Raw genomic sequence first — 21,756 nt, 5'->3', positions numbered from 1 at the left:
AGTGAGATTATTAATTAATTAAAACATTTTTTGCAGTGTTGTTGGTGAGGAATAAATATTGGCCACAACGCCAGCGGAATGCCCGATCTGCTCTTCAACAATATTGGCGATGGAGTTCTTACATTCACCCTGAGAGGTCAGGCGGGGCTCCCTCTGTAGCGCAGTAGAAATGTCATCCCAGGTTTTGGTGCTCCAGTGTCGGGAGTCGGGGCCTGAATCGGAAAACTTTCCGTAACCAGTGAGACCCCATCGAGTGGGCCAGAAAGGTTAGGCCCGTGTTAAATCTCCCAGACATACTCCCAAACGCTCACATCCGATGGAATTCATTGTTAGGTGGGTGAACGCGGGAATTAATTTAGTGTCAGATAGCCCACAGATCGTGATTGGATAAATGACCGGCTGATTTGTGGGGCGAAATTCTCCCCCAACGGCGCGATGTCCGCCGACTGGCGCCCAAAACGGCGCCAATCAGACGGGCATCGCGCCGCCCCAAAGGTGCGGAATGCTCCGCATCTTTGGGGGCCGAGCCCCAACATTGAGGGGCTAGGCCGGCGCCAGAGGGATTTCCGCCCCGCCAGCTGGCGGAAACGGCCTTTGTTGCCCCGCCAGCTGGCGCGGAAATGACATGTCGGGGCGGCGCATGCGCGGGAGCGTCAGCGGCCACTGACAGTTTCCCGCGCATGCGCAGTGGAGGGAGTCTCTTCCGCCTCCGCCATGGTGGAGGCCGTGGCGGAGGTGGAAGGGAAAGAGTGCCCCCACGGCACAGGCCCGCCCGCGGTTCGGTGGGCCCTGATCGCGGGCCAGGCCACCGTGGGGGCACCCCCCGGGGTCAGATCGCCCCGCGCCCCCCCCAGGACCCCGGAGCCCGCCCGCGCCGCCTTGTCCCGCCGGTAAATACCTACTTTAATTTACGCCGGCAAGACAGGCAATTTCTCGGCGGGACTTCGGCCCATCCGGGCCGGAGAATTGAGCGGGGGGGGCCCGCCAACCGGCACGGCCCGATTCCCGCCCCCGCCCAATCTCCGGTACCGGAGACTTCGGCAACCGGCGGGGGCGGGATTCACGGCGGCCAACGGCCATTCTCCGACCTGCTGGGGGGTCGGAGAATGACGCCCCAGGTGTTGGTTGAGGGAGGAATGTTATTCTCCCAATCGTTTGATGAAATGTTTGTTCCATTACAACCATCAGGACTAGGCCTTCTTGGGGCGGCACGGTGGCGGTGGTTAGCACTGCTGCCTCACGGCGCCGAGGTCGCAGGTTCGATCCCGGTCCCGGGTCACTGTCCGTGTGGAGTTTGCACATTCCCCCCGTGTCTGCGTGGGTTTCACCTCCACAACACAAAGATGGGCAGGGTAGGTGGATTGGCCGCGCTAAATTGCCCCTTAATTTGAAAAAAAATTCAGAAAGGCCTCGGCCTTGGTTTAATATCTGCTCTGGGGAACGGTAAGTGCAGCAGTATAGCACCCTCTCAGGCCTGCACGGAAGGACCAGCCTAGATACAACGGCAGTGCTTTACAAAGACAATTCGTGTGCCCACTGAAAGCTGACGGTTTTGGGTGGCACCTCGGGGGGCCAGGCTGAGGGAGTGCTGCACTATTCCGAGGGGATTCAGAGCGAGATTCCTTCCATCCTTTCAAAAAGATGCAAACTCCGACAATATTCAGCAAATCCAGTTCAGCTTTCTCTCAATTGCCTGACTAACATCTCCCCTTTAATCACAAACCCTACAATTGTTACGGTGCAGGAGGAGCCCATTCGGCCCATCCTGTCTGCACCCACTCTTCATATAAGCATCGCGAATTAGTGCCATCCCCTTGCCTTTCTCCCCTGTAGCCATCTGGGATGGCCACTTACAAAGTAAACATGGGCACTTGCAAAGACTCAAGGGAAATATGGCCAATACAGGATTCAGGCAAACTCAGAGCCGAAATGTATATTTGCTAACAGAGAACCAGACAGTTTGGAAACCCCTAGCCGATTTACATTCTAATGGCCCATTTCCCCAGGACAAAGGACCGGTACTCAGGTATCAGATACAGTTCCAGACACATTGGCGCCACTCCCTTCACCCAGGGAGCCCAAACAGCCACGGTCAATGACCGATCAGGACACGCCCAGCCATCAAGGCAACCGACCCTTATTGGCTCAAATCGAAGGCAGTAATCGAAGCCTGACGAATTATTGGGTCCAAAGCCAAGGACCGCCCAAAAGAGCGCGAAACCCCCAAAGGATAAAGAGAGACACTGCCGTGTGTTCCATCTCTTTTGGCCCTGGCACACCGACACTCTTTGGCCGGGCCTATACCTGAAGCCACCTGCAGCACCGCGACCAGAAGCAAGTTCAAGACCAACGATCGCTACCAGACGGATGAGCCCAGCAGAACCAAAGTTACTTCTCCGGACCCAGTCGCTCCAGATCCGAACAAAGTCCTTGTTCCTCTGCCAAAGCCGGGTGCCTGACGTTAAGTACAGGTTGTTGTAGTGTTAGGTGTAATTTAGCTAGTAGTGTTTTTATGTTGCACGTGAGAGTTAATCTTGTCTGTAAATAAACTATTATTGAACTTGAACTAACTGACTGGTTGTTGGGTCTTTGATCAATATCCGGTTGAACCTTGTGGTGGTCTCGTCTGATACCTGCCGACTCTGAAAGCAATATCACCCAATGTTAAAAAGGGCAACATTATTGGCGTCTCCGGTGCAAATTGGCAACACCCCGTACCCCCTGCACACTGTTTCTATTCAAATAACCACCCAATGCCCTCTTGACCACCTCGATTGAACCTGCCTCCACCACACATCCTGTCCGTACATTCCAGACCCCAACCACTCGCTGTGATTGGCTGGTCATCCATCCGAATTGGTGTTTGAGGAACATTTGTGGTGAGATAGTTTTGTTTTTATAAATTTAGAGTACCCAATTCATTTTTTCCAGTGAAGGGGCAATTTAGCGTGGCCAATCCCCCTAGCCTGCACAGCTTTGGGTTGTGGGGGTGAGACCCACACAGACACGGGAAGAATGTGCAAACTCCACACGGACAGTGACCCAGGGCCGGGATCGAACCTGGGACCTTGGTGCCGTGAGACTGCAGTGCTAACCACTGCGCCGCCCTACTGCCCTGTGGTGAGATATTTGACCAGGATTTGTTTGTGGAAGAATAAATGGCTACAATTCAAAAGAAATTCATTGGGTGTAAAACATTTTGGAAAGTCACGGCAATGGAATAAAGAGTCCTTTCCTTGAAGGAATAGGCATAACCTAAGGAATAACCCTGGTATCAACCACGTTATCCTGCACTTAACCACCGGATTCAGATGGAGAGAGCGTGTTCACAATGAGGAATGTTGTACTGATGAGAAGGCTTGTGTATCTGTCGCCCACCGCAATGTAAAGACCACCTTTAGATCCAAGGGACAGGGGGCAGATTTGAATCTGGGTCCCCAAGATGGGGGGAGACGTCGTTCCAGCTCCTTACAGCCACTCAGCTCAAACGCTGCCTCAGTGCCGGCCACAACCCGGGCAGCGCTCAGAACCCATCGAGCAGATTAAATATCTTGCATGCCTTAGCGAGCAAAATGGAATTCAAACCATCTGCTCCCAGAGCGGCCCCAGTGACCCCTCCTCAAATTGGGAAATTGCAACTTTTTTATCACTTGTCCGCTCTCCTGTCGGACGAGCATTCTGGGTTCCGTCACTGCCAACTGCAGCAAGCACCCTGGCAAGCTCCGTAACCCCAGTGAGTCCTCACTTCATTTCAGCGAAACACTCTCTTCTGCTTAGCTCCAGAGAGACGCGAAGGGTGTGTACAGCTCAGAGATGTTCCGCGCACCGTTCGGTATGCCACTGAACTCTGCACACCAACCAACTGTCAACCCTCAATCCAGCTTTCTGTCCATCTTTGGCTTGTTAATTAAGGCCCCACTATGATGCTCGTAGATTAACCGGTTTCTTACCGAAGCTAAACCAGGACTGATGTTCACTTCAGGAGAGGATAGAATTTAAAAGCAGCAAAGTGACATTAACCTTGCATCAAAGCTGAGTGAGAACACACTTGGAATACACTCAGCTCCCGTCTCCATAATTTTAAAGAGGATATTGAGGCATTGCAGAAAGTGCAAAAGGAAGACTTACGAGGAAGGTGCTGAAATGAATGAATTACACCCATCAGGAAAGGCCATCAGCTGAGGTCTTTCCCCAGAACAGGGAGTGAGGCGCAGAAGGTCATGAAGATTATGAGGAGGTTTGATAGGATCAGGAGAATACGTTGCCACTGCGGGAAAAATAGACGTCAGGATTCTCCATTGCGGGTCCGTCCACTACCATTGCTAGCGAGAACTCGCTCCCACAGGGAGTGGGGAGAATGTGGAACTCGCTCCCACGGGGAGTGGGGAGAATGTGGAACTCGCTCCCACAGGGAGTGAGGAGGATGTGGGACTCGCTCCAACGGGGAGTGGGGAGAATGTGGGACTCGCTCCCACGGGGAGTGGGGAGAATGTGGGACTCGCTCCCACAGGGAGTGGGGAGAATGTGGGACTCGCTCCCACGGGGAGTGGGGAGAATGTGGGACTCGCTCCCACAGGAGTGGGGAGAATGTGGGACTCGCTCCCACGGGGAGTGGGGAGAATGTGGAACTCGTTCCCACAGGAGTGGGGAGAATGTGGAACTCGTTCCCACAGGAGTGGGGAGAATGTGGGACTCGCTACCACAGGGAGTGGGGAGAATGTGGGACTCGCTCCCACCGGGAGTGGGGAGAATGTGGGACTCGCTCCCACCGGGAGTCGGGAGAATGTGGAACTCGCTCCCACAGGGAGTGGGGAGAATGTGGAACTCGCTCCCACAGGGAGTGGGGAGAATGTGGGACTCGCTCCCACAGGGAGTGGGGAGAATGTGGGACTCGCTCCCACGGGGAGGGGGGAGAATGTGGAACTCGCTCCCACAGGGAGTGAGGAGGATATGGGACTCGCTCCCACGGGGAGTGGGGAGAATGTGGGACTCGCTCCCACAGGGAGTGGGGAGAATGTGGAACTCGCTCCCACAGGGAGTGGGGAGAATGTGGGACTCGCTCCAACGGGGAGTGGGGAGAATGTGGGACTCGCTACCACAGGGAGTGGGGAGAATGTGGGACTCGCTCCCACCGGGAGTGGGGAGAATGTGGAACTCGCTCCCACAGGGAGTGAGGAGGATGTGGGACTCGCTCCAACGGGGAGTGGGGAGAATGTGGGACTCGCTCCCACGGGGAGTGGGGAGAATGTGGGACTCGCTCCCACAGGGAGTGGGGAGAATGTGGGACTCGCTCCCACGGGGAGTGGGGAGAATGTGGGACTCGCTCCCACAGGAGTGGGGAGAATGTGGGACTCGCTCCCACGGGGAGTGGGGAGAATGTGGAACTCGTTCCCACAGGAGTGGGGAGAATGTGGAACTCGTTCCCACAGGAGTGGGGAGAATGTGGGACTCGCTACCACAGGGAGTGGGGAGAATGTGGGACTCGCTCCCACCGGGAGTGGGGAGAATGTGGGACTCGCTCCCACCGGGAGTCGGGAGAATGTGGAACTCGCTCCCACAGGGAGTGGGGAGAATGTGGAACTCGCTCCCACAGGGAGTGGGGAGAATGTGGGACTCGCTCCCACAGGGAGTGGGGAGAATGTGGGACTCGCTCCCACGGGGAGGGGGGAGAATGTGGAACTCGCTCCCACAGGGAGTGAGGAGGATATGGGACTCGCTCCCACGGGGAGTGGGGAGAATGTGGGACTCGCTCCCACAGGGAGTGGGGAGAATGTGGAACTCGCTCCCACGGGGAGTGGGGAGAATGTGGAACTCGCTCCCACGGGGAGTGGGGAGAATGTGGGACTCGCTTCCACGGGGAGTGGGGAGAATGTGGAACTCGCTCCCACGGGATGTGGGGAGAATGTGGGACTCGCTCCCACCGGGAGTGGGGAGAATGTGGAACTCGCTCCCACAGGGAGTGGGGAGAATGTGGGACTCGCTCCCACAGGGAGTGGGGAGAATGTGGAACTCGCTCCCACAGGGAGTGGGGAGAATGTGGAACTCGCTCCCACGGGGAGTGGGGAGAATGTGGGACTCGCTCCCACAGGGAGTGGGGAGAATGTGGGACTTGTTCCCACAGGGAGTGGGGAGAATGTGGAACTCGCTCCCACAAGCAGTGGGGTGAATGTGGAACTCGCTCCCACGGGGAGTGGGGAGAATGTGGGACTCGCTCCCACGGGGAGTGAGAAGAATGTGGAACTCGCTCCCACGGGGAGTGGGGAGAATGTGGGACTCGCTCCCACGGGGAGTGAGGAGAATGTGGAACTCGCTCCCACGGGGAGTGGGGAGAATGTGGGACTCGCTCCCCCGGGGATATATCTCATGGGGAAGCCGGATATACACATGAGGGAAAAGAAAGAATAAGACAGATCTGCTGATGGGGGAAGATGAAGAGGGGGTGGGTGGAGGCTCGTGTGGAGCAGAGACACCAGCACGGAACAACAGCACGGTAGCACAGTGGTTAGCATGGTGGCTTCACAGCGCCAGGGACCCGGGTTCGATTCCCAGCTTGGGTCACTGTCTGTGCGGAGTCTGCACGTTCTCCCCGTGTGTGCGTGGGTTTCCTCCGGGTGCTCCGGTTTCCTCCCACAGTCCAAAGACGTGCAGATTAGGTGGATTGGCCACGATAAATTGCCCTTCGTGACCAAAAAGGTTAGCTGGGGTTATTGGGTTACGGGGATAGGGTGGAAGTAAGGGCTTAAGTGGGTCGGTGCAGACTCGATGGGCCGAATGGCCTCCTTCTGCACTGTATGTTCTATGTTATGTTGGAACAGATGGGCCGAATGGCCTGTTTTTGTGCTGTTAATTCAATTCACGATAGAGAAAGAAGTGGTGGTCGATTTTCCTCTCCCTTTGTCTCACATTCCCAACTAAATCAGCAATCATTCCCGCCTAAAGGGTGGCCGAGTCAACAGGACCAACATAAAGCTCCTCCAATCAAAGCAGGGGCAGAGTAATGGCTAACATGCCTGCGCAGTATCCCGTGACCTTCGAGGCAGCCTGTGTGGGCTAAAGAGAACTATCTCTCCTCTCCTCTATTTATTGTACAACTTTGTAACGACTGCGCAATTGGCTGTCCTTTGGGAAATTGTGACTCTCTCTCATCTCATGAGAAGGTTTTTTTCTCCTGTGTCTGAGAGGCAATCTCCCACATTCGAAACCAATCTGCACTCTGACTCTCGCTGGCTCGCTCCACACAGTGAAGGCCTCCAAGGGTTAGGGGGGCGGTCAAGGGCAGCTGCGTTAAAACAAGGCTCCCTTCGCATCAATAGAACCACTTCCTGTCCAGGAAGTTGCCTGTTGTTCCACCCTTAACTACGCAAGGATTGAAATAGTTTCTGCCAAGATGAGTCAGGCCTATCATTAAATACTCCTCGTGCTCGTTACAGAACCATGTGAACACATTTGAAAGACTGATCTTCGTTTCAGTGGCTGCGATGCAGGACGTGAGTTTTAGAAACCATCTGTTGTACTCTCGATAACGACGCTTAGAGAGTAAACGGTAAAGAAGGCTTTAATAAGCTAAGAACTAGCCTGGTGCTGAGACGGGTGCTTACTGGGTGCCGCCCACAAGGCGGCCCCTTATATACGGCTCCCAGGTGGGCGGAGCCAGAGGCGGAGTCCCCCAGGGTTCCAAGCCCGGTCTTAAAGGGGACATCACCTGACATGATGATAAGGGTACAGTAATACGATAACCGTTCATCACACCATGGCGTAGAGGATCTTAAATATGCACAATGGCACCTTGGCCGGGAGAAATAGTTGGATTGTGGCTGTCAGTGAGAGAGGAATGTCATTCAAGGATTTCACACCATCCGGATTAGGAGCAGGAGAAGGCCATTCGGCCCCTCGAGCCTGCTCCGCCATCCAATAAGACCATGGCTCATCTGCTTGGAATCTCAACCCCGCATTCCACCAGCCCCCCCGATAACCTTTGACTCCCTCGCTGGTCAAGAACCTATCTACCTCTGCCTTAACATTTTTCAAAGATCCAGGGGCGAAATTCTCCGGTATCGGCGCGATGTCCGCCGACTGGCGCCCCAAACGGCGCAAATCAGTCGGGCATCGCGCCGCCCCAAAGGTGCGGAATGCTCCGCATCTTTGGGGGCCGAGATCCAACCTTAAGGGGCTAGGCCCGCGCCGGACGAATTTCCGCCCCGCCAGCTGGCACGGAAATGACATCTCCGGGCAGCGCATGGTCGGGAGCGTAAGCGGCCGCTGACAGTTTCCCTTGCATGCGCAGTGGAGGGAGTCTCTTCCGCCTCCACCATGGTGGAGACCGTGGCGAAGGCGGAAGGGAAAGAGTGCCCCCACGGCACAGGCCCGCCCGCGGATCGGTGGGCCCCGATCGCGGGCCAGGCCACCGTGGGGGCACCCCCCGGGGCCAGATCGCCCCGTGCCCCCCCCAGGACCCCGGAGCCCGCCCGTGCCGCCTTTTCCCGCCGGTAAGATAGGTGGTTTAATTTATGCCGGCGGGATAGGCATTTTAGCGGCGGGACCTCAGCCCATCCGGGCCGGAGAATCGCGGGGGGGGGGGCCGCCAACCGGCGCGGCGCAATTCCCGCCCACGCCGAATATCCGGTGCCGGAGACTTCGGCAACCGGCAGGGGCGGGATTCACGTCAGCCCCCGGCGATTCTCCGACCCGGTGGGGGGTCGGAGAATCTCGCCCCAGGTCTGGATTCTCCATTTTGGAGACTAGGGGCGTCATTCTCCGACCCCCCGCCGGGTCGGAGAATGGCCGTTGGCCGCCGTGAATCCCGCCCCCGCCCCCGCCGAAGTCGCCGCTCCCGGAGATTGGGCGGGGGCGGGAATCCAGCCGCGCCGGTTGGCGGGACCCCCCGCTGGATTCTCCGGCCCGGATGGGCCGAAGTCCCGCCCAGAAACTGCCTGTCCCGCCGGCGTAAATCAAACCTGGTATTTACCGGCGGGACCAGGCGGCGTGGGCGGGCTCCGGGGTCCTGGGGGGGGGTCACGGGGTGATCTGACCCCGGGGGGTGCCCCCACGGTGGCCTGGCCCGCGATCGGGGCCCACCGATCCGCGGGCGGGCCTGTGCCGTGGGGGCACTCTTTCCCTTCCGCCTCCGCTACGGCCTCCACCATGGCGGAGGCGGAAGAGACTCTCCCCACTGCGCATGCGCGGGAAACTTTCGGCGGCCGCTGACGCTCCCGCGCATGCGCGGGGAAACTGACAGCGGCCGCTGACGCTCCCGCGCATGCGCCGCATTTCCGCGCCAGCTGGCGGGGCAACAAACGCCATTTCCGCCAGCTGGCGGGGCGGAAATCCCTCCGGCGTCGGCCTAGCCCCTCAATGTTGGGGCTAGGCCGCCAAAGATGCGGAGACTTCCGCACCTTTTTGCCGGCACGATGCCCGTCTGATTTGCGCCGGCTTTGGCGCCAGTCGGCGGGCATCCCGCCGTTGGGGGAGAATTTCGCCCTAGGTCCTCACTCCGGTGTGAAAACGGTGGCCTTTTACACCAGGAAAACTGGCACATAACGGCCACCGTTTTGCCGTTTTGCTGGGGGCTAGCAGGGAGGCAGCGCAGAGCTCGATACGGCACCCCGCACGTCCGGTTACGAGGCCGCGCATGCGCAGGATGGCGGCCTCCAGCGACCGCGCGTGCTCCATGGCAGACTCAGCCCGTGGACATGGACCGGCAAAATAGTGCCCCGGATCGGCCGCTCACATTGCCCCAGCCCCGAATGAAGCCTCCCCCCCCCGCGACCCCCGCCCACCGATCGGCCCTCCCCCGACTGTGGCGTCCCCGGACGGAGTCCGCAGCCGCCTTGAGAGGATCCCGGACGGTGGGACCATGAGAGGCCCACGCCGTCGGGAATTCGGCCGGTCGGCAACGGAGCATCGCGGGGCGGGGCTCAGGCAATGGCCAGCCTCCCCGAACAGGCGCCGCAATGTGGCGACTAGGGGCTTTTCACAGTAACTTCATTTGAAGCCTACTTGTGACAATAAGCGATTTTCATTTCATTTCATACTTGGCGCTGCGTACTTTCGGGGGTGCGGAGAATTTAAAAACTGCCGCGGCTCCCGTTTTCGGCCCCGAAACGGATACTCCGCCCCATTGCCCAACGCGATTTCGGGGTCAGGGAGTGGAGAACCCAGCCCCTTACCTCCACCCCTCTCCGACGAAGAGAGTTCCAAAGATTCACAGCCCTCTTGAAAGAATTTGGTTTTTTTCCTGTCATAAAGGGGGGGGGGAGCGATAATTTTTAGACTGTGTCCCCCAACCTCTCCCGAAGAGGAAACATCTCTGAACCCACCCTGTCAAGTCCCCTCAGGATCTTTTATATTTTGATAGGATCATCTCCCATTCTTCCAAACTCCAATGGACACAGGCGCAGCCTGTCCACCTTTTCCCGTAAACATAACCCCTTCATCCCAGTGATCGGTCAAGTGAACACTTGCTGAATGCAACTGTATCCTTAAATAGGGGAACAAAACTGCACTCCAGATGTGGTCACACCAACACTCTGGATAACTAGTAAAACATCCCAACTTTTATATTCCATTCCCCTGGCAATAAACAACAACATTCCACTTGTCTTCCTAATCACCCGCTGTGCCTGCAAACTAATATTTTGTGATTAATGTACCAGGACAGCCAGATCCCTCTGTATCTCAGAGTTCTGCAATCTCTCCCCATTTAGATAATAAGCTGCTTTTCTCACCTTCCTGCCAAATTGGACAAGTTCACATTTTCCCACATTGTACTCCGCCGGCCAAATTCTCTCACTCGCTTAACCTGCCTGTGTCCCTCTGAAGGCTCCTTATGTCTTCTTCACAACTTACTTTCCCACCTGATGAGAAGCAGAGTTCATTAACGGAGCTGTGACAGTGGGTGCAGAGTGACCTTGGTACTCTTGTCGCACTCCTCAGAAACATGCACTGAGGAGATTAACTGGTCGGATCCATGATGGGACAGGCCATGGGGTCTGGGTGGGTGATTTCGGGAGGGATGGGATTGACGGATATGCCCTGGCTTCTGATAGTTCAATCGATCAGGAAAAAGGTTGGGAACAAAACCCCAGTTCCTGTCCATTTGGCCATTTTACAGACCCGTTCCGGAGTGCGGGGAAAATGCCAGCTTGGCACCTTGGCAGTGCCAGGCTGGCACCCAGGTGGCAGTGTCAAGGTGTCCAGGTGACACCAGCAATGTCAGGGCGCCACCCTGCCCATGAGGGCAAACACCTGAGGGCCTCCGATCCCCTGGGAGACCCCCGCCAGTGCCATTCCGTCTGGTCCCTGTTTGCGAAGACCAGCGCTGGTTGCGCTCGCCCGAGATTGCCAAGGCGAGGGGGTTAGATCCCACGCCTTGGTTACATGTCAGAGTGAGGCTAGCTGTCTCACTCCGATATGCAGATTGGCTAAAAAGTGATCCTGCCCACAATGGGTGGGATTCACATCGCAATGTTTCACCAGATCACATTAGATCTCGCGAGGCGTGACGAGCGGATAGATCCCAGAAGAGTGATCCCCCGGCATCTACTGGCGACATGGCGCTGACCTTTGGGCGTAACGTGGCCGGTAGATCGCACCTTAAGAGCGCGATTCTCTGGAAAGATTTCTAAGTGTGGTAGTGAGTGCGAATTGCAGCCAGCTTCCCGGCTCTCAGCCAAGCCAGGCCGGCAACACAATTCAACCTTTATTGGTCCGCTTAACGAGGCCGCAAATGAAGGCTCACCAGCTGATTCGCCGGGGCCGTGCGCGCCAGGCTCCCCGCTAACAAGGTCGAGCAGCAGCGAAGCTGCACTTTGCTCAGCAAACCCCAGCCAGCTCGCAACAATGGTGCCCAGGAGACCGGTCCCAAGAGTCGGGGACGCTGACCTGGGGAGGCTGCTTGACGCGGTGGAGGCCAGGAGCGATGTCCTGTTCCCCGGTCCGGGTCAGCCACAGAGCAGCCAGTGCTGCCTGGGACGAGGTGGCGACAGCCGTGAGCTCCGGGAGTGGGACCAGGAGTACTGGCCTCCAGTGCTGGGCAGCACCAGTGAGTAGACACCAACATTCCCCCCCTCCCCCCTCCCACAAGAGCACCCCCCCAACTCTCCATGCGACCCCCAACCATCCCGGGCGGCCCCTCGCCTGACTCCGAGACCAACTCGGAGGAGAGCTCCGAGGACGGGCCACCAGCTCAGGTACACGCACCTCGGTGGGACATGTTAGTGGTCAGGCCCCTGGGGCACAGTCTGGTGAGCACCACACTGCTGCTGATGTACATCAGGTGGAGGCAGGAACTCCCCACCACCCCCATGTGTGCGGAACTTGGCTATACGTTTCTGCTCGGCGATTCTGCGTTGTCGCGCGTCCTGAAGTCCGCCTTGGAGAACGCTTACCCGGAGATCACGCTGCAGGAAAGGATGTCCCGAAGCGTGGTACATTGGCGAGACCATGCAGACGCTGCGACAACGAATGAACGGACATCGCGCGACAATCACCAGGCAGGAATGTTCCCTTCCAGTCGGGGAACACTTCAGTAGTCAAGGGCATTCAGCCTCTGATCTCCGGGTAAGCGTTCTCCAACGCGGCCTTCAGGACGCGCGACAACGCAGAATCGCCGAGCAGAAACTTATAGCCAAGTTCCGCACACGAGTGCGGCCTCAACCGGGACCTGGGATTCATGTCGCATTACATTCATCCCCCACCATCTGGCCTGCGAAATCCTACCAACTGTCCTGGCTTGGTACAATTCACACCTCTTTAACCTGGGGTTACCCCATCTCTGGATCTGTAAAGATTTAATCACCTGCTAATGGTCGCATTCCAAGCATTGTCTGGCATCTTTGAATTTGTCTATATATGTGTTTCTGGAACAGACCTCTTCATTCACCTGAGGAAGGAGCAGCGCTCCGAAAGCTAGTGTTTGAAACAAACCTGTTGGACTTTAACCTGGTGTTGTGAGACTTTGTACTGTGCCCACCCCAGTCCACATTATCACTGCAGGATGTCACCTAGTACCAGGCTGACCTTGACGAGGTTCTGTGGGACATGTCCCGGCTCTCAGGTGGGCATTGCCGGGGCGCTGCAGAGCGTGGCCCAGTCACTGAGGAGCATCGCCAAGGGCATCGACAAGATGGTGCGGACCATGGGGAGCTGCCAGGGCTGGCAGAGCCAGACGGTGCAGGGGCCGCTGGGGCACAAACCAGCTGCCCCTCCATCAGACCACAAGACACAGGAGCAGAATTAGGCCACTCGGCCCATCGAGTCTGCTCCGCCATTCAATCATGGCTGATATTTTCTCATCCCCATTCTCCTACCTTCTCCCCATAACCCCTATCCCCTTATTAGAGGCAAACCGGAGCACCCGGAGGAAACCCACGCAGACACGGGGATAACGTGCAGACTCCGCACAGACAGTGACCCGAGGCCGGAATCGAACCCAGGTCCCTGGCACTGTGAGGCAGCAGTGCTAACCACTGTGTCCCCATTATAACATTGACTGGATTTCAAAAATACTTTTGCTGTCAAGCATTTTGGGACAGAATCATAGAATTTACAGTGCAGAAGGAGGCCATTCGGCCCATCGAGTCTGCACCGGCCCTTACAAAGAGCACCCTACTCAAGCCCACGCATCTACCCTATCCCCCACTTAACCTTTTCAGACACTAACGGCACTTTATCATGTCCAATCCGCCTAACCCGCGCATCTTTGGACTGTGGGAGGAAACCGGAGCACCCGGAGGAAACCCACGCACACACGGGGAGGATGTGCAGACTCCGCACAGACAGTGACCCAAGCCGGGAATTGAACCTGGGACCCTGGAGCTGTGAGGCAATTGTGCTAACCACTGTGCTCCCGTGCAGCCCATGTTTCCTCCGGGTGCTCCGGTTTCCTCCCACAAGTCCCGAAAGACGTGCTGTTAGGTGAATTGGACATTCTGAATTCTCCCTCTGTGTACCCGAACAGGCGCCGGAATGTGGCGACTAGGGGCTTTTCACAGTAACTTCATTGCAGTGTTAATGTAAGCCTACTTGTGACAATAAAGATGATTATAATTATAATTATGAGAGTGTCCCTCACAGAAACAGGCACCTCAGAAACATGTCAAATGCAAACAGCAATTCGTAATAATTCCTATCAGAGTTGATGCTGTGGGACCAGGTGCCTATTGGAGAAGCACACTTTGACAATCTGTGACAACTTTATCCTGGCCTTGGATTACTTCATTGCAACATTTGAAACCTCGAATCAGCTATCAAACTCCTGAAGGCTTGACAGTGGAGTTCTGAATGGATTCCAGACCTCACAATCCCAGATTTAACAGCTGCTCCCTGTAGTTATTGAACTATAAAAACCAGCCAAGTGCTTAAGAAATATCCCACTGGCTCCCTCCAGCAGGGACGACGTACAATGAGTAACAGAGCAGGGCAGCAATTAATAAGTGCACTTCAGAGGAAGTGCCTGCATTGGCGCCCTATTCGTAACAGCCATTAATGTTGCTTAATTGTACAGGTCGCATTAGATTAGAGGACCCTATTAAAGCGACTCGCTCATGCACTCCGTTGTAATTAGGACAAAGCAGTGCCCTTCAGGCAGAGTCGGTGGGGGCGTGGGGAGAGACAGTATTTCGGCAAATTGTTTTGGTTGGTGTGTTTAAAAAAGATTTCAAACTATTCTGATTGATTCACATTTCACCCTCGGTGTCAAGTTACCCTAACCCCCATCTCCCCAGAGTAGAGAGTCTGTGTAAATCACACATTTCCCCTCAGGATCACACAGGGACCCACCATCCGACTGTGGTCTGAGTTTCGTGCTCTTAACATTCCACACCCAGACACCTCGACTTTCTACGTCAATCAAGTGGGAAGGATATAGGAAGGATGTGGAAGCATTGGAAAGGGTGCAAAGGAGATTTACCAGGATGCTGCCTGGTTTGCAGGATAGGTCTTATGAGGAAAGGTCGAGGGAGCGAGGGCTTTTCTCATTGGAGCGGAGGAGGATGAGAGGCGACTTAATAGAGGTTTATAAGATGATGAGGGGGATAGATAGAGTAGACTTTCAGAGACTATTTCCTCGGGTGGATGTAGCTGTCACAAGGGGGCATAACTATAAGGTTCGGGGTGGGAGATATAGGAGGGATGTCCGAGGTAGGGAGAGACTTCCCAGAATATCTATTCCTGCTATTGGTCCTGTTTTGTTTTAACCTTTCACCCCTCACCTCCCAGGAGGGGGAGGGCTAGGGGTGGGGAGGTGCGGATGGGGAGGAGCAGCGTTTCGTCATCATGAATGTGGGGCAGATTGCAATTGTTGAGCCTAAGCTCGGGACTTACCTCCACTATACTCTTCAAATCCCTGACATAGGCCTGTTCGGTTTCAATGATTTCCTTTGCCACCCTGTCCACGTGGGAGAGCTTGGCGAGGGGTTCTTTGGGTTTGGGTGTCACAGAAGACCAGATAACGTTTAGGTAGTCTGTCCTCGGAGTGTGGCCATTGGAGTCAATCCCCCGATTCTCAATCCTTCCATTCATCTCTTCAGACGGGGCCTTCAGGTGGTTGACCGGCATTAAGTCCAGGCTGATATCGCTTCCATGCTGTGGCGGGTAGTTTAGGCCGTTAGTGCTGGACACCAGCGTCCCGTTGCTCCCAAACGAGCTGTGACTGTCCTGCAGCGAGGCGGAGGAGGTAGAGGAGCTGAGGCTCACGGGGCGGTCGCTGTCTGAGCACACCGTGTCGACCGATGTGCAGCTCCCCGAGATCGGGTCAGTAGACATCCCATCACCACCGGCTGACATCAGGTTGAGCGACGAGGCAGAGCAAGGTCTGGAGGAAACTACAAAAAGGAAGAGGGCAGAATTAGGAACACAGAACGTGAAAAGGCCAAAAGACAATCTAACTCACTAACACAAAGCGACAGACCATAATATGCATTTGTTCAGATGATACCCATGCACCATGATACCCACCGGAGTGTTCACTTCGTGCAGTACGGAACCAAGGCAACAGTTTCCGACTAATTATCTATCCAACTCCTCTTTCGAAAGATTTAATTGCACATCCGTTTCAAACCTCTTTCACACCTTTACTATTCCGAGTTCCCCGGTGTTTTCGCCCCGGCAACGCCGCGGCCAACCAGAGTCGACTTGCTCACCTTTCTCGCCCCCAGTATAAATTGTCGTGATTGTTTGAAATTTGGTATTCTTGAGCTTGTTCTGCTGAGTGCAAAATGAAAAATTTTGACAGCACGTCCCTCGTTTCAGCATTTTTCACATTCCGGGCAACCTCTACCCAAAACTCTTTTTCAACAAAAAAGAATCAAGACATGGTCACGCCAAGTGCAGTACATACGGATAGTATTCAGCCCCTCGAGTCGCTTCCATTATTCACTTAGCCCATGGCTGATTTGTATCTCAACTCCATTTATCCGTCTTTGCTCCACGTCCCTTGATGTCCTTCCCAGCAAAAGTCCATCTTGAAATTTCACTTGGAATCTCCCAACCTCGGTAACCCAGCAATAGCCGCCAGATTGGAACTTAGTGGCAGACACATCAACGCCTTGGGCGTCTTTGTTATGGCCACGATAATGCCTGCTGAAGATCCGCATCGATAACATCCATTGGCTCTCCTCCAGCCACCGGCTCAGTCACCTTGTCAAGGATCCGGCAGTTTTGCGAGTTAGGCAGAACCCACCATTCACAAAACAAACGAACGCTCCCACAATTAACCCCTCTCCAGTTGCCAATTCATTCTGCCTTCAATCTCAGATTCCAGTCGCTTCCCTTCGTCCGGAGTCGAGTGTCTCGCCTCTGAGTCAGGTTCAAATCCGGGATGTAAATGATCTCACGGCCAACATTCCGAAGAGGGGCAGGGTGTGGTGTGGGGGTGGGGGTGGGGGGCGTAGAGAGTGCGCCCCCCCCCCCCCCACCCCGTGTGTGTCCTGGCCAATATTTATCCTCTCAGCAACATCACTAAAAATAGAACTGGTCATTATTTCTCCTCGTGGGATCTTGCTGTGCACATATTGGCTGCGGCGTTTCCTACATTACCATAGAATCCCTTACCATGCAGAAGGAGGCCATTCGGCCCATCGGGTCTGCACCGACCCTCCGAAAGAGCACACTAACTAGACCCACTCCCCTGCCTTGTCCCCATAACCCCACGCATTGATCATGGCCAATCCACCTAACCTGCGCATCTTTGGACTGTGGGAGGAAACCGGAGCACCCGGAGGAAACCCACGCACACACGGGGAGGACGTGCAGACTCCGCACAGACAGTGACCGAAGCCTGGAATCGAACCTGGGACCCTGCAGCTGTGAGGCAGCAGTGCTAACCAAAGTGTCGCCATTATAACAATGACTGGACTTCAAAAATACTTTTGCTGTAAAGAATTTGGGGACATAGAATCATAGAATTTACAGTGCGGAAGGAGGCAATTCGGCCCATCAAGTCTGCACCGGCCCTTGGAAAGAGCACCCCACTTAAACCCACACCTCCACCCTATCCCCGTAACCCAGTAACCCCACCCAACCTTTTTGGACACAAAGGGAAATTTTGCGCGACCAATCCACCTAACCTGCACATCTTTGGACTGTGGGAGGAAACCGGAGCGCCTGCAGGAAACCCACGCACACACGGGGAGAACGTGCAGACTCCACACAGACAGTGACCCAAGCCGGGAATCGAACCTGGGACCCTGGAGCTGTGAAGCAACTGTGCTAACCACTGTGCTACCGTGCTGCCCTCCTGGGGTCATGGATGGCACTATATAAATGCAAGGCATAGTTCTAAAGGCATGGATAAGACAGGTTCACAAAGCTCTCTTTCTCTCTCACCTAAAACTAACCAGACTGTAAAAACAGCACAGATCGCAGAATACAAAAAGTGTGTGTAACACACTGATCCCATTCAGGCACAGCTGGCTATTGACCCCCAGTCAGCCCTATTCATACCCCCCCACAGCCCCTTAAACAAAACCACTCCCAGGCTCCCCACTCTCAGCAACCCCCCCCCCTCCGCACCCCCCCCACTCACCCCCAGAATAAATCTCTCTGAGGTTCCCTGTGATTTACTGACCTTTCTCATTGCTTACTGCGACCACGCACTCGCAGGGTACTCCCAACTCCAGCAAGATTTTCCCTCACGTGTCTGTGTGTGTCTGTCTGTATGTGTGTGTGTGTGTCTGTGTGTGTGTGTGTCTGTGTGTCTGTGTGTCTGTGTGTGTGTGTGTCTGTATCTGACAGCCTCCTGCCCCATTCATTGTGAGCAGCCGAGTCTCCGCTGGTCCTCACGAAAGCAGAAAGCTGAACCCGACTGTATTTTCTCCGTCTGACCAATACCGTTCGAGGTATTTGGAGCCGGCATTCAGAGTCCCAGCCTCTGAGGAGAGGCTGCTGCAGCTCTCATCTTCGAGAACGCCTCGACATTTCTGACTCAGCTGTGGGCTCACAGTGTGGGGGGTGGGGGGGGAGTCAGAACTCAGTGTGTTCGAGCCCCGCTCCCTCACATCAGCGGAACAGAGGAGGCTGCAGGCGTTCCCAGAGTCCGTCAAAGATCCTATTCCTGGATTGGCCACGCTAAATTGCCCCTTAATTGGAAAAATGAATTGGGCGCTCTAAATTTATTTTAAAAACGATCCTGGGCGCAATTCTCCCATCGGGAGTCTAAGTCCTGACGCCGGAGTGAAAACCGGAGTGTTTCACTCCGGCGTCAGAGGCCGTTCCCAGCCCCCTATTCTCCCGCCCCCTGGGGGGCTAGGAGCGGCCGAGCGTCCTCCCCGCAGCCGCCCCGCAAGAAGATGGCGGATGGATCTTGCGGGGCGGCGGAGGAAAGGAGGTCCTCCTTCAGAGAGGCCGATCGGTGGGCACCGATCGCGGGCCAGACCTCCTTTGAGGCCCCCCCTCCGGTGCAGGAACCCTCCTCGCCCCCCCCCCCCCCCCACACAGGCCGCCCCCCCCCCCCCCCCCCCCCCCAGCGTTCCCGCACTGTTCCCGCCGGCAGCGACCAGGTGTGGACGGCGCCGGCGGGAACTTGTCGTGTTGGGCGGGCCACTCGGCCCATCCGAGCCGGAGAATCGCCGCTCGCCCGTTACCAACGGCAAGCGGCGATTCTCCCAGCGGCCAGCCGTGATTCTCGCCGCGCCGGTTTGGGGGGGGGAAGAATCACGTGCGGGCGTCGGGGCGGGACTCGCGCGGCACCTGGGCGATTCTCCCACCCGGCGTGGGCGGGGGGGGGGGGGGGGGGGGGGGAATTCCGCCCCTATTCCTGGAAGATTGCAATGGAATTCCCCTCCCTGATGTCCCAGGCAACTTCTTCTCAAACATCACTTGAAGCACATCTGCTGTCATCTTCTCACTGCCCTCTGTGGGAGCTCAATTTGCATCAATTATCTGTGACATTACTTCTGTTACCAGAGTGAGCGCATCTCAAAGGCACTTGACCGGCTGTGAAAGGGGTTAGGATGTGCTGAGGTTGTTACATATTCTTTGAGAACTCCCCTACATATTTTCCAAATGGTGTGATCCGGAATGGTCCACGTTGACCCAAGAGGAGTCGGGCAAGGCCCTTGTTTAACATCTCGCTGGCAAGACTGTGCCCCCAGCCAATGTAGCGCTCCCTCGGCGCTGTACCAGGAGCGCTGGCCTAGATTCTGTGCCCAGGTTTCTGGGATGGCACTTGAACCCGCCGATCACTGACCCAGAGGTGAAAGGGCAACCCACTGGGCCAAGGTTGATGCCTTGACAGCAGCATTGAGAGAGACGTCTCTGCAATTATTCCCAGTAGCCCCCATGCGATGGGGGCTGTATAGGTCAGCCTCGGACGCCCCGAAAAGCCCCTCCAAAAACGGGGCTGACTTCCCACCGAGGATAAACCCCCCCGCACACATCTTCGCACATCGTCCATATTCACTGCTTAATCACGGTGCACAATTATATCCCGGTTAGAAAAACACCCATTTGTGAGGCGAAAATGGAGGTTGACTGCTCTCTGATATGTTGTGGCTGGAAAGGGGGGGGGGGGTCTACTTATACCCCAAGTCAATGCAAGATGATGATTTCTGAGGCTGAAAAATGGGGTCAGCGTGTACACTGCTCACTTTCCATCTCCTGCTTTCAGCAATGGGACAGGAACCCAATTGTTTCACCAACATTGAGAATAATCCCATGCTCATTAACGAGAAAGATCGGACAGAGATTCTCGCCCTTTGGAAGGACTCAGTACCGGACCTACGCAAAACCTGGCCACCATCTACAAAGCACAAGGCAGGAGTGTGAGGGAATACTCTCCACTTGCCTGGATGAGTGCAGCTCCAACAACACTCAAGAAGCTCGACACCATCCAGGACAAAGCAGCCCTTCTTCATTGGCACCCCATCCACAAACATTCACTCCCTCCACCACCGACGCACAGTGGCAGCCGTGTGTACCGTCTACAAGATGCACTGCAGTAACTCACCAAGGTTCCTCAGGCAGCACCTTCCAAACTCGCAACCTCTACCATCTAAAGGGACAATGGCAGCAGATACCTGGGAACCCCACCACCTGGAGGTTCCCCTCCGAGTCACTCACCACCCCGACTTGGAAATATATCGGCCGTTCCTTCGCTGTCGCTGGGTCAAAATCCCAGAATTCCCTCCCTGACAGCACTGTGGGTGTACCTACACCTCACGTACTGCAGCGGTTGAAGAAGGCAGCTCACCGCCACCTTCTGAAGGGGCAATTAGGGATGGGCAATAAATGCTGGCTTAGACAGCTGTCATAATATCCACTCATGTATAATGAGATGCAGACAGGCAGTGATTGACACACAGGATAACCAATGAACACACAGGATAACCAATGAACACACACGACACAGAACAACCAATCACCAGACAGGACACCACCACTATAAAGCACACAGGGCATTAAGACTCTCCCGCTCCTCACAGGACACAGCTACCAAGAGAGTTAGAGTGCACAAGCCAGTGAGCACCGTCTCCGTGTGACAGAGAGCTAGTCTGGTCAAGCCAGTAGGAGGTTATCAGTTTAGATTAATCGAGTGTCAGCCCACAGCAGATTATGTACAGCAACCAGCAGGTTCAATAAAACAGTGTTGGACCATCTCCTGTGTCAGAAGCCTGTTTCTAGTTTCACTGCATCCAGTTGCAGTCAACGTTGAACCAACTCACGTAACATATCACCAGCAACACCCACATCTCATGAAAGAGAACATAAAAAAAAAAACCTTGCCCTTCATAGCTGCGCGGTCCAGGGATGAACAGGTTCTTATTAAAATGATGACTATTCCACCTGCCATCCAAGAGGCTTGAAACCAGCTTCCTCCTCTGTCACTGATCCACTGTAGGTCTGTTAACTAAGATCACAGGCCAGGGTAATCAAAGCAGAGACCTTCAGTACCCACCCTGAGGTGTCTTTCCAACAGAAGTATGAAAAGAGTTTAATTAAGCCACAGGGCCTAGATTTCTCAAGGAGCTGCTCCCACACGTCAAACATCACTGCGACGGAATCCATTCTCCCAGGCGTTCGTGGGGATTCAGTCACACGTTGCAACGAGACTCTGACAGGGAATCCTGGGGGCACCGATCTCTATTTTCCCTTTCTGAGTGACCGCCTGTGGGATTGAGTCCATCGCAGATACCTGACCCTCAGTGACCCCCTCCGCAATGACCAGCAACTGGGAGCGATGAAGAGACGGTAATCCAATCAAGGCATTCCAACATAATCATGTACAATGTTCAGTTTTAACGCTGGGGATGTGAATTAGCG

General features: G+C 55.4%; 1 protein-coding gene across 4 annotated transcripts in view; it reads right to left on the bottom strand.

The window, feature by feature from the left end:
- Positions 1-21,756, bottom strand: part of LOC140402281 (uncharacterized) — a 285,684-nt gene that overhangs the window by 163,734 nt on the left and 100,194 nt on the right. For 3 of the 4 annotated variants that reach the window (XM_072489930.1, XM_072489929.1, XM_072489931.1), the window contains one exon: positions 15,322-15,821. In XM_072489930.1, the coding sequence (XP_072346031.1) occupies positions 15,322-15,821 (500 nt within the window). Of the gene's footprint in view, positions 1-15,321; positions 15,822-18,064; positions 18,314-21,756 lie in introns of those variants that run through there. The other variant, XM_072489932.1, reaches the window with a different exon arrangement.

Source organism: Scyliorhinus torazame, chromosome 25 (genome assembly GCF_047496885.1).
Source record: "Scyliorhinus torazame isolate Kashiwa2021f chromosome 25, sScyTor2.1, whole genome shotgun sequence".
In the NCBI taxonomy this organism is placed as follows: domain Eukaryota; kingdom Metazoa; phylum Chordata; class Chondrichthyes; order Carcharhiniformes; family Scyliorhinidae; genus Scyliorhinus; species Scyliorhinus torazame.
The sequence above is the reverse complement of the archived record's forward strand: the minus strand, read 5'-3'. Positions and strand labels throughout refer to the sequence as shown.